Source organism: Talpa occidentalis, unplaced genomic scaffold, assembly GCF_014898055.3.
Source record: "Talpa occidentalis isolate TD23 unplaced genomic scaffold, MPIMG_talOcc4v2.1 talOcc4.13, whole genome shotgun sequence".
Lineage (NCBI taxonomy): Eukaryota > Metazoa > Chordata > Mammalia > Eulipotyphla > Talpidae > Talpa > Talpa occidentalis.
Window position 1 is genome coordinate 289,352 of NW_023601322.1, and position 20,435 is coordinate 309,786.

At 68.8% G+C, this 20,435-nt stretch overlaps 1 protein-coding gene across 5 annotated transcripts in view; it reads right to left on the reverse strand.

Moving 5' to 3' along the window:
- Nucleotides 1-421: 421 nt before the first annotated feature.
- Nucleotides 422-20,435, reverse strand: part of ATP9B (ATPase phospholipid transporting 9B (putative)) — an 89,840-nt gene continuing 69,826 nt past the window's right edge. For 2 of the 5 annotated variants that reach the window (XM_037508388.2, XM_054693981.1), the window contains exons 13-29: nt 17,809-17,951; nt 13,926-14,038; nt 12,675-12,923; nt 10,760-10,921; nt 10,291-10,383; nt 8,511-8,594; nt 8,226-8,396; nt 7,571-7,669; nt 5,685-5,774; nt 4,587-4,731; nt 4,426-4,490; nt 4,143-4,298; nt 4,008-4,072; nt 3,055-3,163; nt 1,823-1,880; nt 1,290-1,493; nt 422-763 (exon numbers count right to left, since the gene is read on the reverse strand). In XM_037508388.2, the coding sequence (XP_037364285.1) occupies nt 627-763; nt 1,290-1,493; nt 1,823-1,880; nt 3,055-3,163; nt 4,008-4,072; nt 4,143-4,298; nt 4,426-4,490; nt 4,587-4,731; nt 5,685-5,774; nt 7,571-7,669; nt 8,226-8,396; nt 8,511-8,594; nt 10,291-10,383; nt 10,760-10,921; nt 12,675-12,923; nt 13,926-14,038; nt 17,809-17,951 (2,143 nt within the window). In that variant the 3' untranslated portion in view covers nt 422-626. The remainder of the gene's footprint in view (nt 764-1,289; nt 1,494-1,822; nt 1,881-3,054; nt 3,164-4,007; nt 4,073-4,142; nt 4,299-4,425; nt 4,491-4,586; nt 4,732-5,684; nt 5,775-7,570; nt 7,670-8,225; nt 8,397-8,510; nt 8,595-10,290; nt 10,384-10,759; nt 10,922-12,674; nt 12,924-13,925; nt 14,039-17,808; nt 17,952-20,435) is intronic. The other 3 variants (XM_054693982.1, XM_037508389.2, XM_054693983.1) reach the window with 3 other exon arrangements.

Consider the following 20,435-nt stretch of genomic DNA (forward strand, 5'->3'; position numbering starts at 1 on the left):
TCATCGACGGTCAGCGGCTGGGTGGCCCATGGCCAGGGGGCGGGGGCGGCTGACTACAGGAGGGCAACGCCGACCCAGACGCCTGGGTGGGTTTAGGGCCCCGCTGCCTGGAGCCCCAGGGGGACAGGACTCCAGGACCTACCCCTGGTGGGTAGGGGCCCCATGCCTGGCCCCCGGCACTGCCCAGCCTCACGTAAGTGGCGGGTGCCAAGGAGCCACGGGTGCCGGGAAGGAGCCCGCAGGTGCCAGCTCACTGCCTGGTGACCGGGAGGGGTGGCACCCCACGCCAGCTGCTCACCAGGCAGTGGCTGCAGACCCGCCGGCGGCCCCCAGGCCGGGGCAGAAGAGGCTCTGGCAAGTGGGTCGGGGCCGGCAGCCGCAGCCCGGGGAGGGCAGTGAGGCCACCCAGGGGCCCGGGCAGAGGGCACCGGTGGGCACCGTGGACCGGACGCTTCCACACCGATCTCCAGGAAACCAGACGAGAGGGCGCTCTGCAGCGACAAGACGAAACTCAAGTGGATTTTGACGTGGAAATTAAACTTTGAAATACAATAAAAAAGCCAAGTTGGGGCTGCAGCCCCTTCCTGATCAGGAACCTGGGGGGAGAGACCGGAGGCCGGGGCGGCCTAGGTGGTGAGCTTGGAGTAGCTGGGTGGGGACAGCTTGCGCTTCAAGTGCTTGAGGATGTAGAGGGGGAGGCAGCTGACCACGGTGATGGCCGACACCTTCCACAGGAAGGGCGTGGTGGTGATGAAGGCGACGTCTGCGAAGGAAGCACAGAGACAGGATCAGAGGCGGGGACCCCAGCCTCGTGGGGTCCCCGCAGACCCAGCCAGGCTCCAGGCCACGGGCCCTCCTGGCCATGTGGGCCGTCACTGCGGGGCGGGCGGCTCTCAGCAGGCCCGTGCCGGGGGCCGAGCGGCTGGCCGGACCCTGCGGTGGTGCCTCGTCCGAGGGTGGCGGTGCAGACAAGCTCGGGCTCCCGTCTCGGCACGTCCAGGCCGCGCACGGCCGCCGTGGGCACACGGTCTCCTGGGAAGGGGCGTGGCGGCTGGACCGGGCGGCTGGACCTGGGTAGAAGGCAGGCCCGGGAGGCTGTGGGGGTAGCCAGAGCAACCCCGCTGCTCCGCAAGCGCCAAGACAGTCGCGGTCTCGGTTCTGGGGGTGATCGCGAGGAGCTGCCTCTCCGCGGAAGCTGGCGTTGGGCCGCGGGGCTTCCCGAGTGGCCCCAGGGAGCACGCGGTGGAGGGAGGTGTCAGCAGCGAGGTCGGGCATCCCGGGGCACTCACCGAAGTACTCGTTCAGAAAGGCAAGCGAGGCCACGTAGCAGCCCAGGCTGAGGCCCTCGGCCACCACCATCAGCCAGTGCCAGGTCCTGACGGTCAGCGCCACCATCAGCAGCTCCGTGAGCACCAGCGCGGTGAACGAGATGGCCACCACGTGCACGAACTCGGCCTCGAACAGCAGCAGCGCCCCGCACATGAGAATGCCGCCTGCGGCACAGCGGGGAGCGGCTCGCGATGGCGCAGGGGACGCGGGGACCCCGCACCTCGCAGGCAGGAACCCCTGCTTCCCTCGCCGACGGACGCCCCGGGCTGCGAAGGACCAGGAGACCCAGCACGCGGACACCAGGGAGCCGGCGCCCGGCCCGCGGCCCCACCCTTGCTCAGGAGGATGTGCTGTGGGGCGCCAGGACGGGCACTCCCCAGACGGCCTGGAGCAACGCCAGTGGCCAGGGCCTGTGCCGGGGGCAGCCGCAGGGCCGGGGGTGCAGGCCGTGAGGGGGGGTCAGCGGGGGATGCCACCACCAGCGGCTCCTCACCTTGGTAGATGCTGATCAGGACCCAGATGAGGAAGGTCTTAAAGGACAAGGACCTCCCCTGTGGGTGGAGGAAGGAGAGCTCAGCCGGCGGAGGACAGCGCAGGCTGGTGGCCCCCAAGACCCAGCCTCAGGCCTGTGCTGCCTGCGGCCCAGGGGCAGCCCTGGCTCCAGGCCAGCTCCTCCCACGGCCCAGGGTCCGGGCAGGCTGCAGGCCTCAGGCCTTCTGGGGGGGGGGGGGTCCCTTCCCTTCACTCCCGTTTCTCCGGAACAGATGATCCAGGCGATGGCCCTCTGGGGTCTCCCGACAGGAGGGGCCCCGAGCGGAGGCAGGGCCTGGGCTGCGTGGACAAAGCTCCCGACACGGCTAACCGGAGGGCCCTGGGCAGTGAGCCTCCGCCTGGGCCCTGGCCTGGCTTCCCGCCGGGTCACAGGGGAAGGACTGGCCAGACCCTCCGGTGCTGGAGGACGCCGGCTGGCCGCAGGGTCCACTGCGTAGGAGCCCGGGTAGGAGGGTGCGGGCGACCCAGGCCCCTGAGCTCGGGACACCAGCATCTCTAGAGGCGCCGGCCGCCAGGGGAAGAGGACCCCCAGCAGGGGTGCTGGCGCGTACCTGCCCGGGGCCAGCGGCCGGCATGCCACCTGCGGCCCCCCACCCGGGGCGTGCGCTCGGCACTGTGGCCGAGACCGCCTCACAGGCTGTGTCCGCGGATTCGTGCTCAGGACGGGGGGCGGGTGGCGCCTGGCACTGCCCATGGCGCAGCCTGTGGGGCCCCGGCCGGCCGAGCGCTACCGACGCGGGGACTCAGGGTGACCCGTCCAATGCAGGCTGGCGGGGGCGGCAGGGCCGCATGGACGTGATCGCCCGTGGCCCTCGGGGCTGAGCGGCTGTGTCCGCGGCTACCAGAGCGCGGTCAGCAGTGCAGATGCCCACTGCCTGCCACAGTCTCCAGCCTCATGGAGAGGAGGTGGGGGCGCCGGGCACCCCCATTCATAAAGGGCGAGGCGTGTCGGACTAAGCGGCGCTACTTGGGACATGCGAGCCAGCCGTGGACGCAGGACAGGAGCCACTGTGAACAGGCCCGACAGACCTGCTGCCCACGGCCACCCTGCCGGCCGGGGCGGGGGCGGGGCCCTGAAGCCTCTGGGGCGGGCGGGGCGGGCGGGCCAGGAGGAACCGCAGCCAGAGCTGTCCTGGAGGGCAGTGCGCGGGGGCTGCCCAGCGCCCCACGCACCTTGGTGAGGTCCTTGTAGAGCTCGGGGTACAGCATGGCCATCTCGGGCTTCACGTCCTGGTCCAGCACCAGGGAGAAGACTGGGAACATGGTGTAGAGGGTCGCGTAGCTGCCGGGAGAGGACAGGCAGGTCAGCCGGCAACCCGGGAGGGCAGTGGCTCGAGGTTCCAAAGCTGACGGAGCGAACACAGGCGCCAATGGTCCCCAAGAGCAGGCCCGGCCGGCAGGCGGCGGCTCCAGCACACCGTGGCCCGTTTCTCAGACACAGCGGGGACAGCAGACTCCCTGTGCAGCGGGACCTGACACAGGGCCCTGGGCTCCGGGCCCCCAGTGGGAGCCGCTGGCCAGAGCGCAGCCCATCTCACCGCTGCCAGCCGCTCTGACCCAGGCCCAGCTGAGGCGCCCGCCTCCAGCCCATCACAGAGCCCCCCGCCTGGGGGACCTGGTGAGGACGCGAGGCCTCGGGCAGGACACCTCGTCCTCCTTCCGGGCCAGGCCCAGCCCCATGCTGGGCCCCTGCTCCCCACGCAGCCCACTGTGGCCCCTGGGCACCCCAGAACCCCTCAGCCGGGCTGAGGACCAGGGAGACCTGGGTCTGTCCCGGCCCCACTGTGACGGCAGGTGCCCAGCTGGCCAGAGCGGCTCCTGGGAGGTCTGGGGCTGAATACCTGCTGCCCGGAAGCTGGGGTGGTGGGCGGCGCCCCCCACGCGCCTACCCTGTCCCCACCACACTGCGCCACAGGGCCCCTTGAGACTCCGGGGGCAACAGCTCCTGAGGTGACCTGGCCATGGCTTCCCACAGCCCTGTGTGTGCACACGGGAGGCGCGGGTGCCACAGCCCCACCTGCCACAGGCTCTGCTGGGAGGGCGCGGGTCAGCGGGCGGGTTGCGGTCAAGGTGGGTGCCAGCCCCTGCCACCCGCCCAGCACCGCGAGCCCACCGGGAGCACCTACCCGACCATGAGGAAGCCCTGGTACAGCGGCACAGACGCGAAGTAGAAGACAGACGAGAACACGGCCTGGGCGGAGAGGCAGGTCAGAGCCCCGGCCCGCCGCGCCCCGCCGCGCCCCCCGCCCCGCCCCGCCCACCTGCATGGTGGAGATGATCAGGCCCCGGTGCATGACGAACTGGCCGAGCGCGGCTGAGCGCTTGTAGCTGCTGCGCCCGTGCACCATGAGCAGCCGGCCGATGTGCCGGAACTGGGTGATGGAGAAGTCGGCTGCCAGGGAGGCCTGCTTCCCCTCCTGCGGCGGAGAGCGGCTGTCAGACCCGGCCGGCTGGCCCGCCTGCGTGCCCAGTGCGGGGAGGGCGCCGACGGGCCGGTGCGGGCGGCGGGCGGCGGGCGGGTGGGTCGCGGACGCGGACGCCCACCTTGCCCTCGATGCCGATGCCACAGTCGGCGGCCTGGATCATGCTCACGTCGTTGCCCCCGTCACCTGGGGGCACAGAAGAGCGGATAGAGGGGCAGGTCTGCAGGGGTGACCAGCCGCCCCTGACCGCCAGCGCTGGGACGCGGGCTTGGGGGGCCTCACCGATGGCGCACGTGCGCTTCTGCGTGTGCTGCTGCAGCAGCTTGGCGATGTGGGCCTTCTGCGTGGGCGAGCAGCGGCAGCACACCACGGCCGGGCACTGGCAGGCCAGCTCCACGAACTCGTGCTCATAGTAGCGCAGGCACACCTGGGGGCGCGGGAGGGCGGGCGGGGCGCGGCTCAGCCTGGGAGGCCAGGCCGCCGGGTGCCCCAGGGCTCACGACCTGTTAGAGCCTTTTGGCCTCTTCCCAGCCATGGAGCCCCTCCTGGGGGGCTGTCTAGGGGTGCAGAGCAGGTGGGGCGGGCGCCAGCCTGCGGCTGCGCGGCACACAACTGGCCACATGCAGTGCTGGGGGGGCCAGGCACGCACACGCGGAAACCACTCAGGCTGGGAGCCGCCGGGGGTGGGGGCTGGGGTCCATCTGCAGGGGGGCTGGGAGCCAGTGGGCGCTCAGGGGAGGGCCAGTCTTCTCCCTCAGGGCCACCAGCCGCCCGGGGCTGTGAAAAGCGCTCAGCAGCCTCCCGGCACTGCTCCTGTGGGAGACCGGGAGCCCGAGGCTGTCGGGGCGGGCGGTGGGCCCCCTCGCCGTGCAGACGGACGGACCAGGCTGCTGGCACCTTCCTTGCAGCTGGGCGCACCCACGCCATGCGCGCCCAGAGGCCGCCAGAGCGCCAGAGGGGGGCAGAGGCCGCTCGGCCATCCCCAGCCTCGCCCGCTGCCCCCGCACTGTGGCTGTGCTCAGGGCCGCTTGGCAGGAGTGCGCCCGGCCTAGGAAGGAGGCCTGGCCTGCAAGGTCAGCACCAGGAGACCCAGCAGGACCCCAGCAAGTGGCGCTCCCATGAGGTCCGGCCAAGGCCCTGCTGCAGGCGTCAGATTCGCCGCTTGGCCACAGAGTCGCTGGGGTCCAGCTGCGCCCGGTGCTCCTGACAACGCGGTGACAGGGCAGACGCCCCGCCTGACCTCTGCCAGGTGCCGGCCCCGCGTCCCCAGTGGGAAGGACAGCCCCTTCGTGACGGACAAGAGGACAGCGCGGGGACGTGGGGGTAGCACCCGCGCGTGTGAGGAGCGCCCAGCCCCCGGCGAGCCCCCACGAGCCTCACCTCCAGCGAGTCTCCAGAGACGACCAGGGCACAGTCGTGCCGCCTGCGGAAGGCATTCAGCTCCAGGTGGGCCTCGGCCCGGCTGGCCACCTGGGGGTGGGACGGTGGGAAGCAGCTGCCCTGGGGTCCCTATAGCCCAGGCACACGGGCAGGTGCCTGGGGCGGCGAGTAGATTCGGGGAACTGCCCTGAAGGCTCCTGCCCGCCAAGCCGGGAGCCAACAGGAGCAGCAGGCGGGCACCCCTTGGTGCGAGCTGCTGTGGGGCGGGGCTAAGGACAAGTTGAGGGGGCAGGTGTGCCCCATGCTTCCCTGCAGTGCTCGTCTCCAGGGCGGTGGGAGACCAGAGCCTGCGTCCCTGCCCGTCTCCACTCACCCCATTGGCTCAAGCCATGTGACCCGGACGGGCGGGGCCACGTCCTACCCTAACGGGGTTCCCAGGAAAAGGGGAGGTTCCGGGTTCCCTGCCCCACCCACGGGAGGGTGGAGCTGAGCAGGGAGAAGGGGAGAGGAGCCTGGAGCCCCGAGGGGCAGAGACGTGTGAAGAGGCTGCGCTGGCTTCTTGGTCCTGAACGGGCCGGAAAAGACATGGGGGCGCCCCGCGGGGAGGGGACAGCGGCGGCTTTTATCTTTTGATTTTGTTCTTTTCCTCCCGGACTTGTCGGGCTGTTTTTGACCCTGTCCCGTGGGTCCCTGCGGGGGGGGGGGGGGGGGGGGCTTTGGACTGTGGCAGCCTTCGGGCCTTGCTCCAGGCTGACCCTGTTGGGCTGGACTTTCACCCACGAGGGGACGGGTGACTCCGGGTGCTTGACTGGAAACCCCAGTCTCTGCCTTCTCTGTGTCGCACACTGATTGTGCTCAGGTTCCTTTTCATTCAAGGTCTGCATGTTTGTCTCGATGCAGCAGATGGCAGAACCTACACAGAGGGGCAGGTTTGGGGGTCCTGGGGTGCCCCTCTCCCCGCCCTGTGACGGCGCCTTGGAAGAGCACTGTTTCTAGAGCGAAGTCATTTCAGACGCCAGCGCTCCGGCTTGGATGTTCTTTCTGAGGTTTCGTGGGGCATGAAAGAAATGACCTGTCACGGGACTGAAACAATCAAAAGCTCATGTGGTCCAATTAACCTCGACGGTCGACGCACAGGGGGGTTTTCTCGCGCACATTTCAACTTGTGGCCCCCTAATGCTGGAGAGTCAACAAAGATTGCCCTCGAGTTTTATCAGAATCATTAATAATTTAAACGTAAATAGTCGCCCCTGGGCCTACTTTGCGATTCTGATGGTTCAAAACAAAGGACGTTTACGTGTGAATCATATCCCAGTAGCTCTCCCGGGGGTGCAGCCCCCACCAGCCAGCCGGCAGACGCCCCGGGCCGTTCCCTTTCACCGGGATTACGTGTGGCCACAACTAACACGGACGGCAAACACATCAACTCAGATCGCTTCTCTTAATTTTCCTTGAGCTCATTAAGGAAGAATATTCCATCCGAAAACGGTTAGTTGATTAAAAACTCTCCGCTGACCCTGACCCTGCATTCGGAGCTTGTTTTTCAAAAGGAGCATCTGGGGCCCATTCGTTATGTGACAACAAAAACGTGACTTTTATCAATATGCACTTTCACAAATGGGACAGGAAATGACTGCGGTCGATTTAAAATACCTATTGAGCTGCTGATAAATAATTGCTGTTAGGACAAAAACGCGTCCAAATTCAGGGCTTTCCTTCAACGCCGCGATGCAGACCTGGCTTCCCGGTCACCCCGCGCCCGTGTGGCCAACGGGCAGAGAAGGCCGCATGGCTCTCTGGAGGCAGGTGCTTCCTCCTGCCCGTCACTGCGCGTGCGCGCTGGGAGAACCGGGGTCTGGGCACCCGGCCACGAGGGTCCAGCTCACCGGCCTGAAGACGTGGATGTCCTGCGTCCTGGACACCAGGTGGGAGCTCTTGGCGATGCAGGTGGCCGTCTCCAGCTTGTCCCCGGTCAGCATCCATATCTGGGGGCCGTTTGAGCCAGTGAGCGTCTCCCTGCACCAGGGTCGGTCACCGTCCACGCCGCGACCCTCGCAACCGCCAACACAGATGCCCCACAGCCCCGGGTCGCCCCTCTCCAGCTGCGAGCAGCCCCAGAGCATGGACCCATGGCTCCCCGGCCCAAGGCGGGTGGGTGGTGCTGCAGAGACACCAGGTGCCCTCCCGGGAGGCAGAGCCGCAGGGGGGCCCTGCTGTGAGCGCCTGTATTCGGGCGCAGGAGCCGACCTCATGGCCCGAGCACCAGACGCCGCCTGTGCTTGGCTGGCACAAGGGTCAGCAGGTCATTGGTCGGTGGCAGAGGGCCGCAGGCCTGGACAGGAGATGGAGGCTGCGGCTTCACTCGCACCTGCTGGCACCCTCTGGAAGCAGGCCCTGAGGGCGGGCGGGCCGCGTCCCCTCCCTCGCCCTCACCCCTGGCCTCCAGACAGCTGGGTCCTCCCCCACCCCGCTGCCCAGTACCATGCCTGCCCCCGCCCCCCACGACGCCCAGCCCCTCCCCTGGCCCCCACGCCGGCCCACCTTGATGCCGGCGTTGCGCAGCATCTCCAGCGTGGGCCTCACGTCTGCCTGCAGCTGGTCCTCCACGCCCGTCAGGCACAGCAGCTCCATCTCCCTCTCCAGGCTCTCCACCACTGCGGCCACCTTGATGGCCCTGTCGTGGAGGCTCAGCTTGGCCTGGCTGTACCGGCTCTGCGGACAGAGATGACGGCTGAGGGCCTGGCTCTGGCGCTACTCCCGGGCAAGAAGCCTGGGGATGCACCGGCTGGTCAGCGGGCACTTGGCCGCGGGGAGGGGTGCGCCCACCTCAAAGTCCTGGTACTGCTCCTCCGTGAGTGCCCTCTTGGCTACTACCAGGGTGCGCAGGCCTTCGCGGGCCATGTTCCCACACTGGAAAGGAGAGGCCAGTCACTAGCTGCCCTGCCGACCACCAGCCTAGCCGCGCCGCCCTCGGGGCTGGGACTGATGCTGTCAGGAGTCACCCCCACCTGCCCGTTGGCATGGCTGTGCACAGCCCTGCGGCAGCCCCACCGGCTCAGGTTGGGGAGCTGCCTCCCCAACGCAACCCCTGACCACAGAGCAGATGCGTGTGGCAGGCAGCTGGGGTGCGGCTCCGTGAGGACCCCAGAGGGCAGGCAGCACAGGTGGCAGCGGGCAGGCACTGACAGGCCTCCCTCTGCCGCCACTGGCCTTGCAGGTGGCAAAGTGCAACGCGTCCGTGGGCTCACTATGCCGAAGCACCGGGCTCCCGCATGGACAGCCTGTGCCGGGGCTGTGCAGTAAGTCAGAGCTGCGCCAGGCTGGGGGTGGGGTGGGCGCCGCAGGGGCAGGCCCCGCCCAGGGGCAGCCGGGAGCACCCGCCAAGGCCATGCTCCACACCATTGCAGACACGACACAGGGAGGCGCGGCCCGACCGAGGAAAATCAAAACCCAGCGAGTGGGGGGTGCAGCACCAGCGCCCCCTCACGGGCCGGGCGGGTGCTGGCAGTCAGAAGAAAGGACGCCGGCCCCGGGGGGCAGCGGCGCTTCTGGGGGGCTCCTCTGGGCGCGCCCGCTCTGCTCAGGCCCGGCCGCAGGCCCGCGGCAGCTGCGAGTCAGCAGACGATCCAGGTTTCCCTCCAGCCCGTCGCTGGGCCCGACTCTGCGGCTAAACTCCAAGGCCAAAGGCGGCAGAAACAGCGGCGAGCGCTGGCGGCGGCTCCCGCACCCTGGTGCTGTGTCCTGGGTCTCGCTGGGGACCAAGGGCCGCCTGCGCCGGAGCTGGGAGGTGGGCGGCCGCGCCTCGCTGGCAGGGGCCCCCGCCCGGGCGCACCCGCAGGCCAGGCTGCCGCCCTCCATGGAGAGCGAAGCGTGGGAGCTGCTTCACGCTTGCAGGACACAAGTTCACAGCCCAGAACCCACTGGAAACAGGAGCTGCTGCAGCCACGGTGCCCACGCGGGCCGGCTCCCCACCCCCGGGCGCCCACGCGGGCCGGCTCCCCACCCCGGGCGCCCACGCGGCCCGGCTCCCCACCCCCGGGCGCCCCCGCGGCCCGGCTCCCCACCCCCGGGCGCCCCCGCGGGCCGGCTCCCCACCCCCGGGCGCCCACGCGGGCCGGCTCCCCACCCCCGGGCGCCCCCGCGGGCCGGCTCCCCACCCCCGGGCGCCCACGCGGGCCGGCTCCCCACCCCGGGCGCCCACGCGGCCCGGCTCCCCACCCCCGGGCGCCCACGCGGCCCGGCTCCCCACCCCCGGGCGCCCCCGCGGGCCGGCTCCCCACCCCCGGCGCCCCCGCGGGCCGGCTCCCCACCCCCGGGCGCCCCCGCGAGGAGCCCGCGCCCGGGGCCGCCGCGGCCGAGCTGGGGACGCTCTGGCTCCGGCACCGGCTGCTGCCGGGAGACACTTATTGATTTGACGTCATAAAGCTAAATGAATTAGACGAGTATTTACGGTGAATCGCACGTCCTGACGACCGAAAGTGACTTTCACGGCCTCTCGCTGGGCCGCAGGGGGCTCGAGCCACTCCCGCGCCTGCCGAGGCCCGAGGGCCTGGGCGCCCCCCCCGCCCCGCGCCCCGCGCCCCCGCGCCCCCCGCGCCCCGCGCACCTCCTCCTCCAGCCAGTCGCTGTACTGCACGAGGGGGGCCACGGCGGCGTCCGCGCCCTTCACGTACAGCGCGATCTCCCCGCTGGCCTCGTCCTGCGGGCGGCGGGCGGCGGGCGGTGAGGCGCGGGGCGCGGCCGTCCCGGGAGCCGGGCGAGGGGCCGGGGCGGGGCCGGAGGGCGGGGCCGGGGCGTGGGGCGGGGCCTCTGGCAGGGGTGCGGCCTGGGGCGTGGCCCGGAACAGGGGCGTGGCCGGGGCTGGGGCGGGGCCGGGGCTGGGGCGGGGCCTCAGATAGGGGTGCGGCCGGGGCAGGGGCGGGGCCTGGAACAAGGGCGTGGCCGGGGCAGGGGCGTGGCCTCAGGCAAGGGAGTGGCCGGGGCAGGGGCGGGGCCGGGCCGGGGCGGGGCCTGGGCGGGGGTGGGGGCGGGGTGTGGGGCGCGGCGCGGAGCCGGGGCGGGCGGGGCGCGCGTACCCGCACGATCACCCCCATGCGCTTGCTCTCGGACGTGAAGGGGAACAGCTGCAGCACGCAGTAGGTCAGGATCTGGCCGCCGGGCGTCCTCAGCTGCATGGACGTGAGGTCGCGGCGCACCAGGGTGAGGCCCACGCTCTCCGTCCAGCGCACCAGGGCCACCTGCGGGCCGCAGCCAGGTCGGCGGGGTCGGCCCGGCCCCCGCCGCGGGGCGCCCCCCCAGCCCCGGGCGGCCCCCCCGCCCCGAACCCCCCCCCGCCCCCGGGCGGGCCCCCCCCCCGCCCCCCCGCGGGAACAGGCTGGCGCCCCGGGGACGCGCGGCGCCGGCTCAGCTCAGACAGGCAGAGGCGGCGCGTGTGATCACGCGACTGAGACACGCGCACCGTAAGCACGACTTTTAGAGTAAAAAAATCGATGAATAGTATTTACGATAATTACATTTTCTAAAAAATACATAAAGCAATAAACTGCCTGCCAGCGGCCGCGGCGGCTCCCGCGCCCCTGCACAATGCAGCCCCGGCCGGGCTGGGGCCAGGCCTCTCCCACCTGCCTGGCCGCGGGGTCTGCTGGAAGCTCCGGGCGCTGCCGGGGGGCTCTCAGCAGCCCCCAGGAAACACCCCACCCTGGCACTGGCTGCACCCAAGAACAGACGAGACCCAGGCCCCTCCCCCGCAGACACAGCCGCCCCACCCCAGACCCCGGCCTGGCCCCAGCGGGTCATCGCTGGACAGAGCTGCTTCGTGGCGGGAGCCCCCCCACCCCGGGCCGATCCCGAGCACCGCTGGCCCTGGGCGGGAGGCTCCTGCGGGCGCTTGGTGAAGGGCGAGGCTGGCGCGCCCTCCCTCGGGCTGCACAGGGTGCCGCGCCCAGGGGCACACGCGCTCCGGCCCTGGGGGTGGGAGGTGGCCTCGCTCACGCGATGCCTGCTGGGTGTGCGCCCGGCCACGAGCCCAGGTGTCGGGCTGCGCTCACAGAGGGCTTGTGGGGGCAGCAGCAGATGAAGCCCACACTGCTGGCTGGCCGGCCAGTCCAGGCGCGCCAGCAGGACGCTGCTGCGGAAACCCTGGAATTTGCCCCCACGCGCCGGCTTAGCCGACGCCGGGCCCCTTTCTGCGGGAGCCGAGGGCGTGAGCCGACTCTGGCTTCCCGGGCTGACTGTCTCCCCAGGGCCTCGTGCCCATCGCGGCAGCCACACGAGCGGGCCTCCTGCGCTGTCCAGAAACTGCGGGCCGGCGAGTTGCCCGTTCTCTTAGGAGTTAGTGGAGGACACGGGCCAGCAAAGGTGCCTGAAGGCAGTCGTGGGCAGAGCTGCGGGCGGAGCCGGCTCTGCTGCTGGCGCCCAGCTGTGGCTGCGGCCAGCGGGCACATGGGCAACGGCCCGGCCCCTGCAGGAGGGGGAGGCGTCTGCCAGTCTCCACGCCCCACCTGCAGCGCGAGCCGGCTGTCCCCCGGGCTCTGCCTGACGAGCCAGAGGGAGCGCGCGCCTCTCTTCAGACGCCAGGTCGGGCTGGGGCCCGAGGAGGCACTCCTTAGGGCCAGTCACGGGAGGCGCCTGCTGCGCCAGGCCTGGCCTGAGTTTCTGCAGTTAATGGGGACCTCAGCGGCGGCGGCGCCCGGGGCCAGGCTGGGGAGGCGGCTCCCGAGCTCACCCGCGAGTTACCCGCCACGGACCAGAGACGGCGGGTCGGAGCCAAGTGCTGCCGAGTTCCAAAATTAAAAAAAATCTTTATAAATCCTAAGTGTCTTTTTAAGCAGGTACGTGGAATCTAACTCTGGCCTCAGTCACCAGAACTTCGCAGGTAAACCTGGCAACCCCTGGGTACGGGAACAGGAGACGTGGCGGCCCCTGCATCCCAGCCGGCGCGCCCTCCCCACCCCCCACCCCCTCCCACCGGGCGCCCCTGGGGCCGCTCACCTCGTCGGGGCTGGAGGCCTGGTAGGTGCGGTTCTCGTCGCTGAAGTCCTGGTCCGCCTCCGCGCGCTCCGCCTCCCCGGCGCCGCCGGCCTGGGCCTCGTACACCGGGGTGACGTTGTGGCACAGCGCGATGGCCTTCACCGCCTCCTGCACGCGGCTGCTGACGCTCTTCCTGACTCTGGGAGCCGAGGACGCGGCCTTCCTCGGGGGCGTGGGGCCGGCGCTGCTCCCGCCGGCCGGGGCCTGCGCCTGAACACAGGACGCACCCTCTCAGCAGGCGCTCGGGACACTGGACGCGCCCCCTGGGCAGGCGCCGGGTGCCCCCTCGCAAGTCTTGGGCTGGCGGCCAGCGCAGGAGTGCAGCTGGGCTCTGGTGACGCCTTCGTGGACGAAGGGCCGGCCTGACCCCCACCGTCCTGGGTCCCGGAGCCCGGCCCGGCCTCAGCCGCGGTTCACTGTGACCTCTGCGGAGTGGAGGGCGGCGAGGAGGCGCACACCCCTGCATCGCTTTTCCCGAGATGCGCTGGATCCGACCGTGGGAAGCTGAGCCCCGAGAAGCGTTCAGGATTGTTCGTGCCACAGTCCCTCCCGGGGCAGGGCCGGCAGGCCAGGGGCCGCCGTGGCGCCAGGAGGAAGCCGGCCGGCCGGCGCTCGGGACGCTTCCGCTGCTGTGGCACTGCGCCCGGCTCCGACCCCAGCGGGCGCCCAGCGTCCCTCTCCACAGCCCCGCAGCGCCACCTCCCTGCACTGCCCAGTGAGCCGCAATCACGGCCTGCTCCGCGTGGCTGCGGGCCCGCTTGTGGCTGAGTCTGAGGTGGGGCCTGGACGTCAGGAGGGTCCAGGCCTCGCTGTCCAGGGGGCCCGGGAAGGGCCATACCCGCGAGGCTTGGGCGCTTAGGAAAGCAAGAACCCTGTGGCCGCCGCAGCTGCCCAAGGCCCCGGGACAGGAGGAGGTTGGGTCACGTCCAAAAAGATGGACGGAGCCTCGTTTCGCACACGGCAAACGCTCCAGGCACAGCAGGCGCCGTGTGAGCCTCACTTCAGAGCAGTCTGGTGAGAGAACTGGGGGGGTGCTGCCCACGGTCGGGGGCTCCTAAGGCGGGCAGTGCCACCTGGGCCAGGGGACAGGGCGACGCCTGTGCCCAGCCCTGGCTGGCGCGAGGAAGGCCTGGCGAGTGGCTTGTGCCGTGTGACGGCCCCAAGATGTTGCTCGCGTGAGCCTGGGGCTGGGGCCTGGCGTGGCCAGCTCACCTGTGCGCAGGAGTGTAGGATGTGGCTCTGGATCTCGTCCATGGTGTCCGCACCGTAGGACACGGTGCCCAGGTGCAGCCGCTTGAACACCATCTCGTTCCGGGTGAGGGTGCCTGCGGGGGACAGTGTGTGAGGGGCCAGCGCGGGCTGCCCAGGCTCGCCTAGCTCTGGCTCTCGGCGTGGCCGGTCCAGCACTCAGCGTCTGCTGGCCTCTGGGCTCTGCGCCAGCCTCTGGGCCCACTGGGATCCACGCCGGCCTGGTGTTCTGGAACAAGCCCCACTAGCCAGGACAGGGACTCCACCTGCCAGGCCTCTGCTCTGCCTTTGGTGAGCTGGGCGCCCCTGGAGGGCCTCATCCCGGAGCGCCCTCTGGTGTGCTGCCCTCCGGGATGGCCCGCCCTCTCCCACGCCCAGGAGCGCGCGTAAAAGCACTTTCCTGACAGGCCCAGGCCCCGTGTACCGAGCTCATGCGTGGAGTCTCCCGGTCACAGGCCCTGAGCTGTGCCAGCCGCTTCCAGGTACACACGGCCCCGGCCCCAGCACCCCCTGTGTCTCCTGGGCCCCAAGCGCCGTGGCCGCGGGCTCAGCTGTCCCCCTGGCTGGTCTTGGAGACGGGCTGCGGAGAGACGCGCTCGCGGCTCCTTCCTGAGCAGCTCCGCGTGAATCGCAGAAGGAAGCCTTGTGGGAGGAGGAGACTTTCTAGGAACTGTACTTCGGGCTGGAGTCAGGAGGCTCTTGGCTGCCCCGTGGCAGCTGGGATTCTGCGCCCGTCACGCACACCCGGGGCCCGACCTCCTCCAGCGACGCCGCCCCGGCCACGACTCCCGGGCGTCGTCCTGCTGGCGAAGGCTGCGGCCCGGCTGACTCGGGCGCGGGCCCATCCCGCTCCGCTTCCGTCGTCACCGACTGCTGTTCTTACGGTCAAGGGCGTCTTCCTCCAGTACTTTGCTTTCTGAAGCCGTTCCCGAGCGGGCCACTCGTGCCGCCAGGTTTGGGGTATTCTCCCTGCACTGGACCCTGAGGGGAGCTGCCTGGCCGGGGCGGTCCCGCGCTCGGCGCACGTCCTGCCATTACCGCCGTCCCCCACGTCTGGAGAGCCCTGGCAGCTGCTCTCAGGCCCACACGCTGCCTGAAAGCACAGTCTCGTCTCCCCGGCGCCGGGTCCTATGCTCCCCCGCCGCGAGGCGCGAGTGGGTTTCTGGACGCCGGCACAGGCGGTCCTCAGTAGGGCCAGGACCTCTGTGCTGACCGCGAGGTCACAACTGCCATATTGAGTTCAAAGCTGCACGTGTGGGCAGGTGTTGCCCGCCTGGCGCATCAGCGACGCAGAGAAGCTGCGATTTCCTCCCGTGACAGCAGCCGTGCCCCGCAGCCGGCGGCGTCCCCTCTGCAGGGAGCGGCCGCCAGGGCGGGAATGTGCAGATCGCTGTCCGCCTGGTGCTGCCCGCCGCGCGCTGCCTGCCTCACGCTGTCCGCCTGGTGCTGCCCGCCTGCTCCTGTTCTGTCTCCCTCCCTCCCTCCTTTGACTCCCCACCTCAACACCCCAGCCCGTCAGCTGTCACGCAGGCGCACCTGTCTCTGCCCCCCACTGTCTCTGCCCCCGCTTCTTGCGACAGTGTCACCGTGGGTTTCCCTCGAAACGCTACAGGGGGTGATCTCATCCCTCGTCTCTGTGCGGACAGACAGGAGGTGTCTTCCTGGCCGCCCCCAGGCACCATCGGCTCCTGCTGGCGGCCGTGTCATCGTCCATCCCGCAGGTGCCCCGTCCTGGCCAGGGGAGGGACGCTGCCCCGACTGGAGAGGCCAAAAGTCACTGCCGGCAGCCTCCCGCCAACAGTCTGGCCAGCGGGCAGCTTGGGCCCGGCCCACGGTCTCGGCGGCCACAGGCGTGCGGAGGAGGAGGACGCGTGTCAGGGAGCGCGGGGCTTCCAAGGCCCAAGCCCCGACGTCCTGCAGCCGGGACCTCTGTGGTTGGGATTTCGCTTTACTCACTTTATCTTTTTGTTGCTCTTTTAATTCACACGTCTGGAGTTTAATATCCCAGTTGTTGCTGGTGTAAAGAAATGCGACTCAGCTGTGACAGCGAGTCTCCACGTGTGACGACGCTAGCGGTTCTGGACTCTCCGGGGGCTCCGTGGGGTCTCTGAGCAGCCACGTGCCCCTCCGGCACGTGCTGCGGGGCCGTCGTGTTCCCTGGTGTGGGCGGCGGGGGCGGCTGGTTCCCGGGGGCCGGGGACTTCCCGCCTCACGGCAGTGCCGCCAGAGCCGCTCTGCTTGGTCTCCCCCCGCTGCTCCGGCTGCAGCGGCCCCTTGGGACTCGCGCGGAGTCTGGCATCCTCGCCCTGGCTTCTCCATCAAGCTAATCCAGCTCTTCCCAGAAAAGCTCGTGGAATGAGACAAGGACACCGAGACTGAGCCTGGAGCCAGGAGGGGCTGGGAGCGGGCAGCGGGCCTCCTGTCCGGGCAGCGGGCCTGTGCCCCCAGACCAGGGCGTCCTCGCTCCTGGCCCAGGTGGGGTGGTTCTCCTGACAGCTCTGGGGACGCTGCCCGCACGCCCAGTGTTCTGCTCCCGGGGCGCCTCCGCCCCGTCGGGACCTGCCTCCCAGCATGCCCTCCCCCGCCGGTCAGCACAGGCCTTTCTGACCTGGGCTGACTCACGCAGCAGCGGGCTGGGCAGCACTGAGAGGCCCTGTGCAGACCCGGCCTCTAGCACCCAGCCAGGGAAGGCCCCAGGGTCTCGGCTGCTCTCTGGAACTGCCTGCTGCCCGGGCCTCACCTCCTGCGGTCACCTCTCACCCCCAGGGACGCCCACCAGCGGTGCCAGCGGTGAGCGGGAGCATGACCAGGAGCACACCCCGGGCGGGGGGGGGGGCGGCAGGGCCTTGGCCTGCTCCCCGTTTACTCCAGCCTCGGTGGGCCGCTGCATCCTCTGCTGTGTCTCCCTCCAGACCTCAGTGCTCACGTCCACCTGGCGCTGCCAAAGCCCCGCGACAGCGGGGGGAGGCCGTGAGGGCCACTTGCCGCCGGCTGGCTGTCAGCAGCTGTCTTCCCGGGCCAGCTGTTACGTCTGCGGACACGTGGCCTGTTTGTCTCACGTCCCCTGCTGCTCCTGCTGTTCGGCGGGCGGCGGGGTCCGTGAAAACCGCCCCAGGGAAGAAAGCCAAGCCCAGCGCCACGAGCACCCTCTTCTGGGTGTGGCGGGGTTTTCCCACATTCCATTAAAAATACCCTGGTGGCGCAGCGGTTGAGCGCTGGGCTGCGGAGCTGCCCGCAGCCTCTGCTGCGCCGGTTCGATCCCCGGCTGCCGGCGAGGGTCCCACATGGCACGCAGACCTCTCCTGCCGCCCGCTGCTCCCCTCAGCAGTGTGCTTCGGTCCTTCTGCCTGCTCTGCTCCCCGCTCTGGCTCTGGTGGATTCTCTCACCCTCCCGCGCTTCTCACTGTGCCCAGTGCTTGTGTAAATAAATAAATAAATCTTTAAAAAAAAAAAAAAAAAATAACATCGACTTTTACTTGTCGCATTTTGCTCATGTCAGAGAAACGATAAATCTAATTCACTAAAAATTACTAGGAATATAATAAAAGGAGTCAGTCAAGAAAAAGATTCCAGGCCCCAGACGGGCTGTAACTGCACCCCGGGTCCCGCCCTTCCACGACGAGGCTGTGCCGGGCAGGAGCTCTGCGGCCGAGGAAAGGAAGAAGGCGCGGGCTGCACCCCTCCCGCCAGCGTCTTCACTGCGGCTGTGGCTAAGGGCTCACAAGCCCCTCCACGCGCGGGTCGGCTGCTCTGCCCCCGCAGGGCCACTGGGTGTCGGGCTGAAAGGGGGTCAGGAGGCCGTGGCGGGGTCTGCGAGGCGGCGCCCCTGCCCGGGGCGGGGCGGTACCTGTCTTGTCGGTCAGCAGGTAGACCAGGCGGCCCAGCTCCTCGGGGATGGTGCTGGTGCGCACGACCGTGCCCGGGATGGCCCCGTCTCTCATGATCATCCAGCCGTAGGCCGCTTTGCCCATGTCCAGGTTCACGCGCAAGCTGCGACAGAACAGCACGCGTGAGGACACAGCACGCGCCCACGCGCGTCACCTGCCCATGAAGCAGGCCGTGCTGACGTCACCCTGGGAGATGTGGCCGGGGCGGGCCGAGCCGCGCCTCAGGGTTCTGCGGGGCGGGGGGCGGCAGCCGGGCCTGGCAGGGGGCCGGGGCTAATGCTCAGCGCGTCCGGGGCCCGGGACCACACTGACGGGCGGCAGGCGGGCGCTGCAGCCAGGGCCTGTCCCGGAGAGGCCGCCCCGTCTCGCCCCGGGCCGGCAGGACACACACCAGGGGCGGGATGAGGTCGGGGCGGGACCGGGAGCAGCTGCACCCCCAGCTGTGTGAACTGGGGTGTCCTTGAAGAACTGGGTAGCGACAAATTCTTTCGGAAAAACCTGTTTTCAGACAAGGCGAGGCTGAGTCAGGAGGGGCGGGAGGAGCCTGCAGCCTGGAGCCGCACGACGCACGGATGACGCGTCCTCACGAGGGCCCAGGGCCCCACAGCCCAGCCTTGCGGCAGCCCGGGACCCCACCAGGACGTGCGCCGTGACCCAGCGAGTCCCTGGCCAGCCGGGGGTGGTGGGGGTGCCCTGGGAGGGCTGGGCTGCAGCAGGAGGCCGCGTGCCCACGGCCAAGGTCACGCACCCCCAGAGCCCAGGCCCTGCGGCTGTCCCCTCGCCCACACCCCAGCACCTTCGTGCGTGACACGTTTCTCTGGGACTCAACTTTCCAGATTGTTTCTCCCCAATTTTGCACATAAGGAGCCCAAACGCCATCACGCCACAGAGGCGCCTCCTTGTCTGAACCCGCCCGCCTCCCGAGGGCTGCCCGGAGTCCGCGGAAGAAGGGTCCCCTGGGTGAAGACCCAGCGGCGACAGGCAAGAAGCGTGGGCGCCTGGTGGCCTCGAGCACCCGGGGCCGCAGGAGCAGCAGTTCCGGAGAGACGGGAGCTGGGGTCCCCTGGGACGGGGACAGAGGGGCAGACCCCCTGGGGTGCGGTGGGCAGTGGGGGCAAGGTGCTGCGGGCCACGCTGTGTCCCCACCAAGCAGCAGGATGGCGATTTGCTCTATTGTTAAAAATCCTAGATTTCAGACACTAAGCTGACAAACTAGCCCTATATTTAAGTTACTTTCTAGCAATGTTGGACTTTTACAGAATTCTAAAACCCAGACGCTATTCAACCCGTGAGGAACTTCATAGGAACTGAGATCTGTGAAGGAAGACACGGGCCCGAGGCCACGGGCCCAAGGATCACGGGGCGCTGAGAAAAGGCCTGGCACCCGCTGTCACGGAGCCCCAAAAGGCTCTCCAGGCCGTGGGGAGTGGGACCGGCCTGCAGCTGCACAAGCAAAGTGGGCCAGGCCCAGCTGGCCGGCGGGCGGTGCCGGAGCCGGAACCAAGGACCGGGGCTGCCTGTGCTGTGGCCATGGGGCCGGCCGAGGCCAGGGGTGTCTTAGGCTCCTTCTCCATGATGCCTCAGCCTGCACGCTGTCTGGGGGGCCCGCCCTGCGCACTGTCGGGGGGCCACCCTGTGCATAGTCTTGGGGGCCTGGCCTGCACACATCCAACCCCAGGTGCGCACCACGCTGCCTGTGACACCAGGACTCTGATTTTTCTGGATTAAAGCTGCAGCTTTGGTGGGCCTCCCCTAGTGGCGCAGCAGTTGAGCACTGGGCTGCGAAGCTGCCCGCAGCCTCTGAAGCGCCGGGTCCATCCCTGGCCGCCGGCGAGGGTCCCACATGGCGCGCAGACCTCTCCTGCCGCCCGCTGCTCCCCTCAGCAGTGTATTTCTTCATCAGTCTGCCTGCTCTGCTCCCCGCTCTGGCTCTGGTGAATTCTCTCACCCTCCTGCGCTTCTGACTGTACCCAGTGCTTGTATAAATAAATAAATAAATCTTAAGAAAAAAAAAAAAAAGCTGCAGCTTTGCCGCCACGGTCTGGGCCAGCCCGAAGGATGGTCTCCTGGGCTGTGGGGCAGCAGCCCCGGGCTGCGGATGGCACCCAGGAAGAGGAGCGGCCAAAGACCAGGAGCTGCCAGGCCAGGCCGCTGGAAAACATCTGGGCAGCTGCTGCCGGTGCGAGGATGGCGGCCATTTAGAGCCTCAAAAGAACTGAATCCTGCAGTATTTTCCTTAAGAGACCAAGTCAACTGTAACTAATAATTCACAACATTTTATTCTGTAAAGAGAAATTTCTCCAAGACAATCTAACCTTATTAAAGCCAAAAAAAAAAAAAAAAAAAACCATTTAAAATAACAGGTCAGGTTAGCAGAGGGGGAAAAAAAAAACCAAAAACCCCAAACAGTCTTTGCTTCCCAGTCCAGGACTGTGAACTTTGCAAAACTAAAAGAAGTATTTTAAGAGCCTACCCTTTATGCAATTCAAAATCATATTCAGCAAATGCTGAAAGGCCCTGATGCCCACATTTCATGGAAACCGCGCAAGGGAAAACAAGCTTGTGTGACAGCACGTCACGCATGATG